The sequence below is a fragment of the Dipodomys merriami genome, unplaced genomic scaffold (genome assembly GCF_024711535.1).
Source record: "Dipodomys merriami isolate MVZ:Mamm:240054 unplaced genomic scaffold, mDipMer1.0.p SCAF_13, whole genome shotgun sequence".
NCBI lineage: Eukaryota > Metazoa > Chordata > Mammalia > Rodentia > Heteromyidae > Dipodomys > Dipodomys merriami.
The window spans coordinates 34,275,174-34,292,841 of NW_027202604.1; the positions used below are offsets into that span (position 1 = coordinate 34,275,174).

A 17,668-nucleotide genomic window follows, 5' to 3' on the forward strand; every position below is an offset into this window, starting at 1 on the left:
TCTGATCAGAATATGATGCATCAAGACTTCATTTTATAAACAATTTTTACCTTGTTTTATGTATCATGCTATAATAAATGGGGGGAAAGTTAGCTGTCAGAACCCTACCAAAGTCAGTGTGGCTTACTTTAATGCCTTTAAACAGCAAGGAACCCTGGCTTGGTCATTCCAAACTGATGGAAATGAATAAAAGATGATGGCTTTCTGTGGGGATTTGACCTTGAAAAGTTCACTTCAGAACATCTTCCCTTTCTCCTCTGAGAAGAAACGGCTATGTAATTCTTAATCCATTAAAGGCTCTTTCCTACTCTCCACCTTCCCAAAATTTTCTAGGAAAATGTCTTAAGTCTTTTTTCTTAATTTTTCCCCTACAGATTTTAGAAATGTAATTATCCCTTCAAATAAAAGAAGGAAGAAAACACTGTATTTTAGATTTTTATCAATGCTTTAAAGTTTCATGATGTCTTTTTTTGTGTGGCACTGGGATTTGAACTAAGGGCCTCCCACTTGCTACACTGGCACTCAACCACTGGAGCCATGCCTCCAGCTGATTTTTGCTTGTTATTTTACAGATGGAATCTAGTGATCTTTTCTTTTTCTTTTTCTTTTTTTTCTTTTTGGGTCCGGTCGTGAGGCCTGAACTCTGGGCCTGGGCATTGTCCCTCAGCTCTTCAGCTCAAGGCTAGCTCTCTACCACTTGAGCCACAGCGCCACTTCCGGCTTTTTTCTTTTTGCTTATGTGGTGCTGAGGAATCGAACCCAGGGCCTGAGGCATGCAAGGCAAGCGCTCTACCACTGATCCACCTTCCCAGCCCCTGATCTTTTCTTTAGAGATGGCCTTGAACCATGATCCTCTGGATCTCGGCCTCCTAAGTGGCCAGGATTACAAGCATGAGTCCCCAGTGACCAGCTTTTTGCCATGTCTCTATTAGCTTATTGCCAGCCAGCATTGCATAATGCTGTGTTATTCACGTGACCTAAGTCCGTTACAATAGTTTGCTTCTGTTTCCTCTTCCTATTCTTTGTGTGGCTATTATCACTGTGTTTCTCTGTATCAGACATCCCACAGTGTGTTTTTACTTTTCCTGCCTTGTTTACAAATGAGCATCAGGAATCTTTCTTATTTACCTATATAGTTATCATTCCGAGCTTTGTGTGGATCCATCTCTTTAAAGGTTATAATTTTTCTAGCCTGAAGAACTTCCTTTGTTCTCGCTTGTACTTGTGAGTCTGCCCCTGACAGATCCCTCCACCCTCATTTGTGTGAAAATACCTTTGATTTTTTTTTTACTTTCATTTTAAAGCAGGATTATTTTCCTTTTTTTAAAACATTAGTTTTGTTGAGATATGCAATTCACATACTTCCTATTTCACACAAAATTTGTGGACTTTAATGACTTTTATTGGGTTCAGAGGGTTGTATACTTATTTCTATAATGTTTTGGAATTTTTGTTGTTGTCGGTCGTGGGGCCTGAACTCTGTGCCTGTGTACTGTCCTCAGCTCTTCAGCTCAAGGCTAGCACTCTACCACTTGAGCCACAGTACCAGTTCCGGCTTTTTCTGCTTAGGTGGTGCTGAGGAATCAAACCCAGGGCCTCATGCATGTGAGGCAAACACTCTACCACTGAGCCACCTTCCCAGCCCCACCAAATGATATTTTGTTGGATCGTTTCCACTTTAGACCTTGGGAGGGCTACTAAGACCATACGAGTACACCCTGTGTATATATTTTTCTTGTGAGTGGAACTGTGAGAGATTTACTTTGCCTATGTAACCTTTAGGGGGGCTGCCAGGCTGCCTTCTGAAGGGGTCACCTGCATGACATGTCCGGCCAGTGGCCTTCATTTCTGAAAAGGATTCTTGTTGGATTTTGAGTTCTAGATACACTGTTTTCTTTCTGATGCATTGTCTTTTGGCTCATGTTGACTTTGATATGAATGTGGTAGTTTTCAGATCTGTTCCTTCTATGTATTATTGCTTCCCCCCCTTCTTCAGCTGTCTCAAGGGCTTTTCTTTTTGTCTTCACTTTACATGAATCTGATGTTGGTATATGTGTGTGCACACGCTTTTGGAATTCATTAAGTTTCTTGATTCTGAGGGCATATATCAAAATTGGAAAACTGGGTCATATTTCTCAAATTAACCCACAGGGTCATCAGATTATTTGAGCTTACCTAGCTGAATTTCTGGGTTGCCTCTTCCTGACTGTGTTTCTTGGTGACTCTTTGCTGAACACTGTAGTGCTCCTTTTTTGGATGATTAGAATCATGTCCCTGTAACAGTGGTGAGAGTTTTGTTGGTCAAGTTGCTGTGGGTCAGCGTGAGCCTTTGAAGGCTCATTTTTTTATGCTTTATTAGGTCACAGTAGAGATGCTTTTATCTTTGGGCCAGATTAGCTCTGCCATTAAGGGGAATCTTTTTGATGTCTCAATGCCTAAGATGGTTAACAGGCTGGGAAAGAGGCTTAGTGGTAGAGTGCTTACCTAGCATATGGGAAGCCCTGGGTTCAATTTCTCAGCCCCACATAAACAGAAAAAAATGGAAGTGGCACTATGACTCAAGTGGGAGAGCGCCAGCCTTGAGCAAAAGAAGCTCAGGGGCAGTGTGTAGGCCCTGAATTCAAGCCCCTGGACTGGCAAATTTATAATAATAATAATAATAATAATAATAATAATAATAATAATAATAATAATAATAATATAATGGTGGTTGTGGTTCACAGGACTATCTTGTCTTGTCAGAATCAGAACCTTTCTCTGAGTGAGGGTCAGCTTTCACCTCCCTTCCTGTACTGTGTGTGTATGCTGGTGTGTAGATGTGTTGCTGGAGACTAGTCTAGAGCTTCACACTTGGTAACAAGTGCTCTACCACTGAGTATCATCCTCTGCCCTCTTTGTTCTTTATTGGCTGTGTGGATCTTGCCTTATACATAACATGTTTTGATATTTACAGCCAAACTTGAAAGGAGAGCTATTGCATAGATCCTGGACTTACCTCTGTGTGCCTCTGTGCCCCAGAGTTCTGCCCCTCAAACCCAGTGCTTGAGTCTCGCTAGACTGTGATTCAGCCTTGTAACTCCGAGAGCTCGGTGCCCTCAGGCTAGTGCCTTCCAACCCCAGAGAATCTGGGCAGAAAACCAGAGCAACATAGTGCTCACCTTGTTTCCTATTGTCAGAGACCACAGTAATGCACCATCTGTTGCCCAGCAAACAAGAACAGTTGCTTCACATTTTATCCAGTTTTATCTATGGCAATTTTATGTTTCAAACAGTGTTTAATTGTTTATGGCATCACCAGCATATCATGGCTAGAATCTGAAGTTTTGTAGTAAACTGACCCTGCCTCTCAAGAATTCTGTGTTTCAATGCACAGGTCTGGGTGTGCATTCCAGTACACAATGGTAGACCTAGACTGCTTTGAAAGTCCTCCAGAGAAATCCTCTCAGTCAGTTGGTATCTTGTGAATGAGTTTCAGAATCTTCTATTTCATTAGTAAGGCAAAGGATCCAAAAACCACTTGAAGTCCTTCAGTCATTCATGTTACTAAGAGACTGTTAGCATTTCCATGTTGTTATAGTTTGGGAGTTCCATGTGATACTTGTCCACTTGTTTGTTGGACAGTACTGGTTTTTCTGGTTGAAAAATATCCACTTCCTCTTGGCTAGATGAGAGTGCCATGTACCTGTAATCCTAGCTACTTGGGACGCTGAGATGGGGGAGGGGTGGAGTTTGAGGGCATCACATAGCACATTCATGAGGGCATACAGGTAAGACTGCTTCGCGGCAAATAGCATGCCATGGTGGCACATGCCTATCATCATCGCTCTGTGGGAGACTGAGATCAGAAGGATCATGGTTCTAGGACAGCTTGGGCAAAAACAAAAACAAAACACAGGACTCCATCTCCACAGAAGCAGCTGGGCATGGCAGCATGCACTTTTCATCCCAGCTATAGCAGGAAGCATGAAATAGGAGGATTGTGGTCAGGTATGTGCCCGGGCAGGAAGTGAAACCGTATCTCAAAAAAAGATCTCAATACCAGGGCTAGAGATGTGGGTCTGTGGTAAAACACCCACCTAGCAAGTGGAAGGTCCTAGCCCTAGTTCCACTAGGAAAAAGGAAAGCTACCACTTCTGAAAGAGGAGTTTTGATGTCTCCGATTCAGAGCATCTAGGGTGGGAGGGGCATCTCTTCACTCCTGCTGATCCTCCTCCTCTGTGCAGGTAGTCCAGCATGACCCTTGTCGTGGTGGAGCAGGATATTGGAACAGCCTCTTCCGTTTCAAGCACCTGGCCACAGGGCATTACTTGGCCGCAGAGGTAAGTAGCAGCATTGTGGGGGTTTTTTGAAGGTGGACACACCCAGTCTTCTTATTCACCTGTAGCTTTCCAGTAGCTGCAGCTCAGGAATGCTGCCACCGTGGTTTTCCTCCTGCTTTTCTGCTCCCTTCTGCCTCATTTCAGTAGAAAAGAGAAAAACGGCTAGCACACTCTAGGATTTGATAGGGGATCTCACCAAGGGGTGGGGAGCAAGTAAGTTAGAAAATAAATGCTCCTGTAGGGTTGAAGATTATCTTTGTTTTGTTCTTGCCCACTACCCTCCTCACATCCTATCTACCAGCCCCACTCGGGCATGAATGACTGAGAGGTGGCTGCAGTGAATCTGTGGCATGTAACGTCAGAAGTATTAAAAACCCATGAAGAGGGGCTGGGAAGGTAGCTCAGTGGTAGAGCACTTGCCTCACATGCATGAGGCCCTGGTTCGATTCCTTAGCACCACCTAAGCAGAAAAAGCCGGAAGTGGCGCTGTGGCTCAAGTGGTAGAGTGCTAGCCTTGAGCTGAAGAGCTGAAGGACAGCTCCCAGGCCCTGGGTTCAGGCCCCGCAACCAGCAAAAAAAACAAAAAAAAAAAAACCAATGAAGAACAGAACCAGGCAAGTTCCCAGAGAAACTGGATTCCTTGAACCCAGTGAAATAGATACAGGCTTAAAACGCAAAGAAATTAACTTTATGTTTAAAGTCTGTGAGAGTTTTGGGGGGCAAGGTTAAGTGTTGAAGGCAAGAGGAGCTTACCTTCTACTTTTTGCATTCAGTGAAGGAGCCATCCTAGTGTGTGGCAGATGTTGCTTCCTTCTGATCGACTGGAAGGTGTGCAACGCACATTCATGTCAGACTCTGCTCATACGTCTGCTCCTATCATCTGGTTCCACCTTCAAGACCGCTCAGAGATTTCCCAGGGGGTGTGTGGGTGTGTCAGGCCTGCTCCTGCAGCCGACCGGGGGTTGTGGAATCGCAGTGCTAAGCTCCTAGGAGGGCCAGAGGCTTGTATGAATTGATAACGTTTTTTAAACATTTGAATATGGAAGATTGAGAAGTCTAAACTGAAATTTGAAATGGATCTTTAGGGGAGATATGGACCCAGCTCATCAGCTTAGGAGATGCTGTGGTTTGCTGAAGATTAATGGCGGTTGTATTATCTGCTGTGTGAGGCCTTCCTAGAGGAAGGCCTGATTTAAGATTATCAAGGATCTTTTTGTTTCTCTCGGGCCTTTAACTGTTGCTTTGCTGGTGACTCGTGTTTCCTCTGTCTGTACTTTTGAGCCATGTGCTGGTAACCGGTGGATTGTTCCGTGTGTGCTGTGCCTGTGTGACCCGTGTTCTTGTTGTGGCATGCTGGTTCTGTGAACGGAGGGAAGGGACGTGTTCTTAGCTGGTCACCGATGGATGCAGGTGTGGAAGTCTCCTGCAGATGGGTCCTAGTCCTTGAGAAAACAATGGATGTTTTAATTTCCTAATGATTCTTTTTCATCAGGTAGACCCTGACTTTGAGGAAGAATGCCTGGAGTTTCCACCCTCAGTAAGTACGGGCAAGAGCCTTCTTGTCTTCATGTGGTAGGGTGAGGCCAAATGAGCTGGAACCCACTTAAGAAACGGTCACTGCGGCCACAGAGTGCTGGGGAAGGGGAAACCTTGGGCTGCTTTAAACAAGGTCTTGTTCTGTGCCTTTCTTAACGGAAGTCATGTTCTTCTGTGTTCGGATTGGCTCCGGCCCTACTGGTCTTGATGCTCTTTCAGTGTGTTCAGTGTAGAGTCTCCTCTCCTCTGGAGATGTGCGTGGTACCTCTTGGAATACTCTTGGATTGGAGACATTGGTAGCCCAAATGGAAGCTGGCCTTTTATAAACAGTGATCTTAACTGCTGTTTAATTCCATCTGTGGCTTACTTGGGTTTTCAATGAGTAGGATGATATGGATAGTGTCCTTTGAGGCTGTGGACCTGAGGCCTGGTACAGCTGGCTTGTGATGAGACGGTGTCTATCCCTCTGGCCTTGCTGTCTACAAAGTCAGAAATAGGCTTTAGGGAATGACGTGGTTTGGCATTTTATTGCAAAATGGACTTTTCTTTGGAGACCATTTGGCTAAATAATGCTAACATGTAGGTACTTGGAGTTCTAGTGTCCCCATTACTGGTTCAGGAACGCAGGGGTTGTGTTTGCTGGACAATGGGCATAAGGAAAATGTTTCTTTTCCAGAGTGCTTGATCTAGAATTACAAAAAACAAAACAAAACAAAACAAAAAACAAAACAAAAAACACTCCAAACAAAAAAGCAACCCAGACAGTTGCTGCTCAATTGACACACGAGGAGGAACTTGGAGATCTTGAGAGTACTGGTTTTTTGTGGTTGCTGTTGTTTGTTTTTAGCAAAATTCACCAAAAAATTTGGAAGGACTAGCACATCAATGAAGGGAGTTGGGATGGAGGTATTTTAAAATATAATTGTCTTTAGAAATTCTTGTGAATCCTGCATTAATGGTTAACTCTGGTTATGTTTGGGTGGAATGTTGGCTTGAAAGACACTCAGAACTGTATGTATCTGTGTATGTATAAACGAGCTGGGGCCTGAGGCCATCTTCCTCCTTTCTGTCCTTGTCATCCTCACTCTTTTGAAAAATGTACCTTCCACAATTAATCTGGTTCAAAAAACCTTGGCCTAGTCTAGCTTTTGGCCAGTGTTCATGGAAGTCCATTGTAAAACCTCTCTCTCTAGTTCCTATGCTATTTGAAGACTTGGCCTGGCTTTGTTTTCCATACAACATTTCTTGTCTCTGTCCTTTCTGTTTCAAGAGGACTGCCCTAGTGTGACTGGCCTCTGGTGACCACTGTGCTGTCATCTGAAGTGACTAAGAGTAGATCTTACATTAGCAATTAGGTAAGGGGAAGCTTCTTGCATTAAGAGCTGATATATGAATGATATATGAATGGGTGCCGTGAGGGAAGAGATGGCTCTCCTAGCCTCTGGATGGATGAAGGAAGACCAGCAATTTCAGCGCAGAATCAAGTGTACAGTGATCACATACGAGGGACTAGGGAGTCTGAGTTACATCCCAGATCTACCTCTTGTCAGGACCCCGACTTTGTTGAGATACTTTCCCTCTTGACACCTGTCCTCTATCCGAGTGGTATTTTTTAGTCATATCTGAACACTGGCATTTTCAGTGCCTTTGCATCTACAAGGTCATCTGGGCTGTGCCGGAATTAGGAGGTTTTACGACTTGTCAGTTGAAAGAGAAGAAGATGCCATTGCAAATGGTCCTGACTTAGGATGCACCTTAGCCTCTCTTCAGGTTTGGTGGCCTTTCTGTGGCTCAGACTTCTTGATGCTGGGGTGGCAGGGTGAAGACAGGTGAGGTACGGGTGCAGGTACCTTGCTCTGCCTGCTCCGAGGGGCGTGCTGCACAGACGGCGGAGGCATGCCCGTGAGGCTGGCAGCACAAAATTGGCGGCTATGGGTGGAGCATGAATCCTGGGAGGGTCCTGCACCCTTCACCCTCTGCTTGGCTTGAACCTTGGGCAAAAAAGCTAGAGTTGTGTGAGTTTGGATAAAGAAGTATCTCAAGGCTCTGCTGCTCATTGATTCCCCTGAGGCGGGTGCCCGACCCCTGGGGTTTTACCTCAAGCCTAACTCAGCTGTGCTGTGTTCACCTTGAATGCAATGGCCCCCTCAGGCCGCTTACTCGGTCCCTCAAAGGAGACATAGGCCAACTAGAGGCTGCTCTTCTCGGTCCACTGTATCAGTGCCTTTCTTCCCACTAGGTGGCAAATACTGACTGCACACTGAGGGAGGCACCTTGCTCAGTGTCGCTTGCAGATATGGTGGGCTCAGCGCCGTCTCAGTTCTCTAGACCTGCCACGGGTCTCTGCAGCGCCACTGCTAGCCTCAGCCAAACCCTGTGTCATCGTCAGGTCAGAGAGTTGATGCTGGAAGTTACTTCGCAATTAGTAAGTCTCACTGTGGAACAGATGTCCCATGTTCTAAACTGAGGATGCAGATGTTGCTCTCCTGCTGTTACTTTGGCATAGCAAGAATAAGCGTTCTGGGTTGGCATATATATGTATATAGTTATACATATGTCTGTATATCTATATACATATATAAAGAGGGAGAGACGAGACAGGTCTAGCTCTCTTGCTCAGACTCGTCTTGAACTGGGCTCAAGTGATCCTCTTCTTTAACTCCCTGATAGCTCCTGTAGTTGGGACTACAACAGGTGCATACACCACGCCCAGCTAAAAGAACACATACTGACGGTGGCCTTCTCTTCTAGATCTCAGACCCCATGGAGTTTATTTCTTACATGCTTTCTTCTTTGCCTTGATTTGACTTCGTGTTCTTCCTGGTACATTCCTCGCTGTACAGACAAGAGGTAGTGGTTTGGCCTGAGAAGCAACCTAGGGATGAGGGAGTATGTGCATGGGGGGAGGGAGTTGGTGGATACAGATGGATGCTGTCATTTTGTAGGGAGTTACACATTAGAAAGCATTCCACATTGAGTGAACAAACTGAGAGGGAGCTTGCAAAGCCTATCAGAGCAGGTTCCCAGGCTAAAATCTGCTTACATCTCCTTAGACCCATGCTCATCGGAGCCCAGAAAGTATTTTTACAGTTTCCCAGGAATACCTTGTCATTGTCAGCCTTTACTTTCAGGACTTTTCCCCATCTCAACCAAATCTTGGTATAGCAGGAAAGGCCCTTTCCTCTATCTGGGCATCAGTAGCCCACCCAGCTCATGGTTTTCAAGGATAGCCTAACTTGTCCAATAGACCCTGGGCTTACTGGCCGTATTGGAGTTGGTGCTTATGACTGACTGCTTGGATTGAGGTTTCTGTTATTTCTTTTCCTGGAAAGCAGCTGCCATATTGTTGGTAGAGACACCAATCACTGCAGATGAACACAGCTATGGGTGTCCATTTCCACAGAGAAAGTTTCCTCAGAGCACATTCGCTGTTCCCCCACCTGCTACAAATGGATATAGCTCTGCAAAGGTCCCTGTCATCAATAGCTAACCTTTCCACGGGCATCTGCTATCACTCCACATTGCTTAAGTGTTTTCTACTGCGGTAGAAGGAGGTAGAGAATACATAATCTTGGCTCAGGTGGCTGCTTATCACTGTTCACAACAAATCGTGGTCCTTTTCCTGCGAACTACTGACACTGTCGTTTCTCCTCTGTTCCTGAGGATTGTGGAATGATGGTGGTGAGCGAAGGCTGTGACATACAGGAGTCTTGACCAGATGGTTTTGTGCCCTCAGGTGGACCCAGACCAGGACGCGTCTCGGAGTAGGCTGCGAAATGCCCAAGAAAAGATGGTATACTCCCTGGTCTCCGTGCCTGAAGGCAACGATATCTCCTCCATCTTTGAGCTCGACCCTACCACCCTCCGTGGAGGTGACAGCCTCGTCCCCAGGTATGACTTCAGTCAGAATGGCTTACCCCAAGGAAACCAGGGCTGGTCCTAGTGGCCCGCCCATTTCCTGGAAATCCGAATCGTTACTGTCTTCAGAATTGGCAAAAGCACTTGGACTGGGTAGTAACTATGGCATCTGATTCTTATATGGCTCATGAGTGGTAAGTTGAATAAAAAGCACTCTATTGAGGTGAACATCAAGCAATGGAGTCACGTTTTACGTGACTGGCTTCTTTTACTTAGTGTTGTGTTCAAGATTCATCTCCACCTTGAAGCATATAGCAGTATTTTATTTACTTTTATCACTAAATAATATTCCATTGTGTGGATGGTGCACATTTTATTTATCCACTTATTAGCTAATGGTCATTTGAGTTGATCATGCATTTGGCTTACAATGAGAACAGTACTCCTGCGAAGGTCTCAGCCTAGATAGATAGATAGATAGATAGATAGATAGATAGATAGATAGATAGATAGATAGATAGATAGATTTTTTTTCTTTTGGTTGGTCATGGGGCCTGAACTCTGGGCCTGGGCGCTGTCCCTCAGCTCAAGGCTAGCATTCTACCACTTGAGCCACAGATCCACTTCCAGCCTTTTCTGCTTATGTGGTGCTGAGGAATGGAACCCCGAGCCTCATGCATGCAAGGCAAGCGCTCTACCACTGAGCCACCTTCCCAGCCCAGTGTGGGCATTTATTTATTGTTTGTGTGGATGTTTATTTTTTCTGCAGTCTGTGTCTAGGAGTAGAACTGCAGGATCATAGGGTAACCATGTTTTGAGGACCTGCCGAATTTCTTCTCAAGGCAGATAGGCCATCCTCCTCTCCCTCCATCAGCATGGGCCAGTTCCAGCCTTTCTGCATTCTCTCTGCCGCTCGTTATTGCCTGTTTTACATGAGCCATCCTAATTGGAATTTTTCTTAGGACTTCAGGGGATGACATTTATATCCTGTGCTAGTTGTTAAAGTTGGTTAGGATGGAACAGAACAGAGCATGATTTAAAATGTCATATTGCTCCATCAGATACAGAAAGAATGAGGAGCTGGTTGGCCCGTATTCTATTCCCTAGCGGTTTGGAAATCCCTGCAGCCATATGGAAAAGAAAAGTTGAAGTCTTCTGTATTCCCTCTCTTCATTATTGTCTGTTTCTTTGTGGACAGGTATGCCAGCTAGACTGGTGTAAACTCAGAAGCAAGAGTTTTCAACTTGATGGAAAAAGTGTTCTGCATGTTCACTTCCTGTTCACTTACTACTTTGGGCTTGCTCTCTGTTTTAGAGTTTTTTTTAAATTTGTGTTTGCCCTTGGTCAGCAGCCTGAGGGCCAAAAGACAAGACCTCCAGTTCATTGATCCTGTGGAGGCAAAGAACCCTAGGAATAGTTAGGCACCATGGCTCACTTCTGTAACTCCTAGCTAATTATCAGGATTGCTGTTCAAGGCCAGCCTAAGTGAAGTTTCCATGTCAATCAATAATGGACTGAGTCATCCCAGCTATGTGGGAAGTGTAAATAAAATTGGGGTCTGGGCAACCTGGGCAAAAAGTGAGTTACTATTAGAAAAATAACAAAACCCCAAAAGAGCTTAGGAGTATGGCGCAAGCAGTAGAGCACTTGCCCAGCAAGTAAAGGCCTTAGGACTACTGAAACAAAAACAACCACCATAAACAAAAACACCATAGAAGTCCTATGTTCATTTCCCTGCTTCTTAAATTTATGCCGAGTTTTTTGCTTGTTTGCAGATCAAAAGTTTACGTTTAGTTATGTGAACTTGGGTGTACTTGGGTAAATGTTATCAACAAAGGCATTTCTGAGATAGTCAGAGGGAGAGGCACAGGGTCCAAACCTGCATGTACTAAGTGATACTGGAGTCGTAGATGCATAAATCAGATGCACCGAATGAGCACTGGGAGAGCATGCAGCCCTGGGGCTCTTTTGTCCTCGTGCTGAGAGAGCGCGGCTTTTGAGTTAATGACTAGGAATGAGACTTTTAGAGGAATTGCCTCTTGTGTCTTAAATGAAATTTGACAAAGAACTATAAAATGTAATCATCCAACTAAAAAGCTAGGCTCTGAGCTTTGATTATGCTTTAAAGTAAGCAAAATTAACCAATTCACTCAGTATAAACAAACGTACATCCCTTTTAGCAAACAAGTATCTTGTTACTTATTTTGTATTCATGCCACTAAGTAACTGTCACTAGTGTTATCCTCTTGGGGGCTTACTTGGAAGATTCAGGGCAGTTGGAGGGAGGAAAGCAGGGGGCCTGCTAAGATCCAGGTCTGATCTTCTCCCCTGGTCTTCCCTGTGAATGTGGTATGCCACTGTTCTACATTTCTTTTAGTACAAAAGTCTTCCTTCCCCTGTCCCCTATCAGACCTGTTCTACCAATGGCAAGTGTTCCAGCTAGAAAAAACCTAAATTGTAACAGAAAGCTTCTATTACTGTCTGAGTCCTCCTTGACTGTCTCTGAAGACATGCTTTTTCATGTCTCCTGTTCATCAGATTGCTTGGAGGACATTCATCTTGTTCCACTAACGGGAGTAGGCCTTTTAAGGAAAGGAATTGCTTCTACTACTTTTTTTTTTTTTTTAATGAAAAGCTAAATTGAAAAGCCTAGAAAACTGCCCTATGCTCATTGTAGAAAAACAAGATAGAAATGTCTGAAAACCCTGTGAAAAAAACAAGAAACAAGTAAAACAAAAAAAAAGACATCCAATTCAACTGTCCAACCACTGGTGAAATTTTGGTTCATGTAGTTGAGACATTTCTTTGTACATACAGCAAGCAATAGCATCTATTTTATTTCTGAAAGATGGGACCATAAGCTGTTTTGATCAATTTTTTTATGGAACAGTCAGTATATTACATCCACATTCCAAGCAAATGACTGTTGATTGTATCATTTTAAGTAACTTTGTAGTTTCTATTTCTTTCTATGCATGCAGTATAATTAACTAATCCTTTACTGAAAATGGAGACTTAAGTTTTTGTAAAGATAGATAATACTTTCTTGAACATCTTTGTGCACATTTTGTACTGTGCAATTATTTCTTAAAGGAAAAGATTTTGAGATGATATGACTAGAATTAAAAAGATTTGTATTTAGGGGCTGGGAAGGTGGCTCAGTGGTAGAGCGCTTGCCTTGCATGCTCGAGGCCCTGGGTTCGATTCCTCAGCACCACATAAGCAAAAAGAAAAAAGCCGGAAGTGGCGCTGTGGCTTAAGTGGTAGAGCGCTAGCCTTGAGCTGAAGAGCTGAGGGACAGCGCCCAGGCCCAGAGTTCAGGCCCCATGACCGGACCCAAAAAAAAAAAAAAATTTGTATTTATAACACATTATAAAATGCCCAACTCCTGACCGGGCACAGGTGGCTCCTTGGAATTCTAGCTATCTAGAAGGCTCAGATCTGAGGATCGAAGTTTGAACCAGCCTGAACCAGTCCATGAGACTCTCTTCTTCTGTTAACTAGCAAAGAAAGCTGGACTAGAAGGGTGGTTCATATAGTAGAGTGCCAGCCCTGAGCAGAAGAACTGAGTGAGAACACAAGCCCCGAGTTTAAGCCTTGAAACTAGCATACACATATGAATATGCGTGCGTGCGTACACATACAAGATTTCTTTCCAGAGCTTGCCTGATGACTTTGTCACCCATTTACCAAAGATGCGCTCGGGCTACTATGCCTACTATGAGCTCCAAACAAACAAAAGTACAAGCAAACCTAATTAAACCCCAAAAACCCAATATGTAGAACTCACTTCCTTAAGCTCTTTTGCTACTCTCAGTTTTGAAGCTTCTTAGAATGTGACAGGATAAAATGATATATTGTCTTAATTTGTGTACATTGTAAACCAAGAAGATTGACTGCCCAATTGATATGCTAATGAGCTGTTTATACTTCATTATTAAATTACTGATTTGTATCCTTTTCACACTTTCATTTCTATTATTCATGCCTTTCTTATTGATTTGTGGGATTCATTAGATGTATGGATTAATAATCATTTTAAAATTTTTCCTTTTTATTTTTAAATAGTTGTACAAAGGGACTCATAATCTTTCATGTTGTGTTTTGCTCTTTTTTCTTGAGACTGTTTTCTGTCAGGTTTGCTCATGACCTGTGCACATGCATATACATTTGCCCTATAAAAGATGTGACACTTAGACTGTGCAATAAAATTTGTCCTTTTCCTTTGAAAATTGGAAGATCTTATACTCAGTTGCTTTAGAATGTTCTCATGCCACAAGATGAGTGCATATTTACACATATTTTCTCCTGAGAACTTTATGATTTTATTTTTTGCTTTATTGAACCTTATGAAATTTCCTTTTTTATCATTACTGGTGAGAAGTGTTCTTTTACACTTACAAAGTTGTACTCGGTTATTGGTGTTATATTAAATATCCTTTTTAATAACAAGATAATGATCTTATGTTTAGAAATGCAGATGATAGCAATACTTTCAGAGTCACTATGAATAATTTTCTGCTACAAATACATCAGAATGTGACTTGTACCACAGCTGTGTGCCCCTCAGTGTGTGTATTATCCTGTGGTTGTGATAAGAAGTTTGGCATAGGTTTCTACTTTGATTAGTTATATTACAGACAAGTGACTATCGAGTAGCTAAATATTCCTGTTCCTGGAACCTTTCTTCCCTTTAGGAACTCCTATGTCCGGCTTAGACACCTGTGCACCAATACCTGGGTTCACAGCACAAATATTCCTATTGACAAGGAAGAGGAGAAGCCCGTAATGCTGAAGGTAAGTGCCAGCATGTGGCCACCTCCTCAAGGTTGCCTGCTCCCTAGTGGAAGGCCTCCTTTGACTACAAATAAGGGAATATGGCATTGTAAAGTGCCCCCCCAACCCCATGATCCCTTCCCCTCTCCCCTCTCCCCTTTTGTAAGAGCCTAGTCATGGCCTAACTCAAATGCAATGAAAGAATTTTCTCCAAGGTACATAGGTACAGCAAACTCGGGGCTTTTGAAATGCTCAGAACCTTTTATTTTAGTCCATGGTTTCTGCTCTAGTGATCGAGCAGCTGTCTGCATTTCATGTTTGCTTAACAGATGATTTTGGCTGGGAAATGTTGGCTCATGTCTTAAGGTACATCAAATATCTTATTGATTTGCCCCCAATTTTTCCTCCCCAATTTTCCCCTCTCTATTTTAGAGTATACCCGTGTTTCTCGAAAGTTCTCTGAATCCCCTTTTACCTTTTCTTCCTTCCTTTGCTTCCCATAGTCTCTAGGTTTATAGAGCATAAACACATACACATAGGATTTTTTTTTCCTTTTTCACAAAATGGAAAGATTCTTTCATATATTAGTTTTTGTTTGAGAAGGTTGTTGGTGTTTTTTTTATTTTGTTCTATTTTCATGAACAACATTACCAGGTTAATAGGAAAGTTGTATAAATGATTATATCATTACAATGATGTACCACACACACACACATATATATATCACATACATATATCACATTCCATATATACTTTTTGAATTATTAGAGATACTGTTTATAAGAATCTTACTTATTACATATCACACTTGAAACCACAAAAATCACAGCAGTTCTTCTTTTCTTTCCTCACTGGTTCCTACGGTACCAATTTCCAGACATAATTAATGCCTGTTAACCATTTGGAATGCATCACTCCAGAGGTTCATATATATATATATATATATATATATATATATATGAGAGAGAGAGAGAGAGAGAGAGATTCTTACAAGTCTTTAAATGTAGTTATACAAAGGAGTTACTGTTCAACAAGTCAGTTTGTGAGCACAATGTGTCTTGATCGATACCACCCCATCAACATTCTCACTGGCTCCTCCCAACACAGCCCTTTCCTTATTTTTCTTAATTTTGTAGGGATTTGAGGTTTTTTTTTTTTTTTCTTTTGTTTTTTTTTTCCCCCTCCATTGTTGGTCTCTGACTCCAAGAGAGCTCCGTGTCCCATAACCTGTAAACAGAGTCAGTAATTATTCATGTCTCACACCATCCCTCCAAGCTTGTCCTACCAAGACCACTTGAATTGCAGATCGGCACCTCTCCCGTGAAGGAGGATAAGGAGGCCTTTGCCATTGTTCCTGTGTCTCCCGCTGAAGTTCGGGACCTGGACTTTGCCAATGATGCCAGCAAGGTGCTTGGCTCCATTGCCGGGAAGCTGGAGAAGGGCACCATCACCCAGAACGAAAGACGGTGAGAGCCCCCTGCATGTGTCCCCTGCCCCCCCCGTCCCCCCCCCCCCCCCCGTCCCCCAGAGCTCTTCATCTATGCATTTGGGCAGTGCGTTGCCGGGAGCAGATGAGAGCGCAGCTCCACAGCACTCTGTGAGGTAGTGGGTCTGAGCACTCACCGTGTCCTCCATGGGAGCTGTCCAGACATTGAATATTTCCCTTTCTGTGTCTCACACAGTTCTGGAATTACTTTAGTAAATGTTAGGAGTTAGAGATACTCTGGGAATACTTGATATGTAGAGAGTGATCATCCTAGATGGAAAATACTGTGTGATGTGTTTCCATCTTTGTAGTACTTGGCCTTAGTTGTGGATTTCAAGGAAACTGGAAAGAGTGGATCATGTCCTGCTTCCTTGGTTGGCCTGAAGGCTTCCAGGGCGAAGCTTCGAGTATGTTGAACATTGAATACTGTCTCTAATACTGTCTCTTTTTTCCTCCTAGGTCTGTAACGAAGCTGCTGGAGGACTTGGTTTACTTTGTCACTGGTGGAACTAACTCTGGCCAGGACGTGCTTGAAGTTGTCTTCTCCAAGCCCAACAGAGAACGGCAGAAGCTGATGAGGGAGCAGAACATTCTCAAACAGGTGAGGAAGACGTAAGACGTGATGTGCTGGGGGTGGACTCTCGGGGGGGGGGGGGGGATCCAAGAAATCACAGATGCTCAAGGTACATGAGCCCTCCACCCAGAAGCCTTGACAATGGTGTTTAGGAATGGAACTTCTTTTTTCAGAGTCGTAAGTTCACAGCAGAATCAGAGGTTAAGTACAGACAGTTCCCTTCCTTCTTTTCCACTGTCAAAATCCTGGACTGTAGCAGAACAGATGCTACATCAGTGAGCCGGGGTGGACAGATTAGCATAACCTGAAGTCCTTGTCTGCTCTTGGTCTGGGACACACAGATGGGTTTTGGTGAGTGTATATCATGACGGGGAGCTTGCGGTGGACAGAACCACTCCCTTCATGTTGGCCAGGAAGCAGACAACAGAACTTGTTTTTGTAACAAGGAAGTTGTGAATCCAGCAGTGAAGGAGTCCATTCGGCAGGTCAGACTCTCACGAGCCACTCCGTCCCCCTCAAGATGCTGCTGTATTGAGGACCAAGCTTTTCAAAACACAGGAGCATTGGAGGCACACTGAAGATCCAAACTATCCCAGCTCCAACTCAAATAAACAGGTGTAAAGAGGCGCGAAGTGACAGGCCCAGGGCAGAGGAAGTACGCAGAAATGCATACAGCAGACCCTTGCCATCTGACGGTCCGTACTTCTGCAGAGACCACTGCTGAGGAAAAACCCAGAATGTCCAGGATTTATTGAGTTCAGCACTGTGCTTGATTTCATTTTTCCCTCCCATAACATCACTCAACTCCTGCTAAAGACATGACCCTCTTCAACAAAGCTAAAGTTTGCACTTGAACCACATAAGCACTTGACAAACAGCCCTTTTTGGTTTGGGAAGATTACCATAACTTGTATCATAGTTTTGTATTTTGAGAAGCACATTTTCACAAAGTTAAGGGCAGGAGATCACAGAACCATATAAACACAGCTATTGATAAAATGTATTTTTTTTAAACCACACTTGGTCAAAATCATGTGTCGTAAATCAAGGAATAAGATGAGCTTACTGTACCATACAGTTCTCTATAGCTGTTAAGAGATTTAGCTACAGTTCTTGCCT

The 17,668-nt window shown here is 43.5% G+C and overlaps 1 protein-coding gene across 1 annotated transcript in view; it reads left to right on the forward strand.

Annotated features, from left to right (window-relative positions):
• Itpr1 (inositol 1,4,5-trisphosphate receptor type 1) overlaps window positions 1–17,668 on the forward strand; it is a 297,390-nt gene that overhangs the window by 114,605 nt on the left and 165,117 nt on the right. Inside the window, exons 11-16 of the mRNA XM_070018999.1 lie at window positions 4,224–4,319; window positions 5,812–5,856; window positions 9,592–9,746; window positions 14,411–14,510; window positions 15,795–15,955; window positions 16,435–16,576. Of these exons, the coding sequence (XP_069875100.1) occupies window positions 4,224–4,319; window positions 5,812–5,856; window positions 9,592–9,746; window positions 14,411–14,510; window positions 15,795–15,955; window positions 16,435–16,576 (699 nt within the window). The remainder of the gene's footprint in view (window positions 1–4,223; window positions 4,320–5,811; window positions 5,857–9,591; window positions 9,747–14,410; window positions 14,511–15,794; window positions 15,956–16,434; window positions 16,577–17,668) is intronic.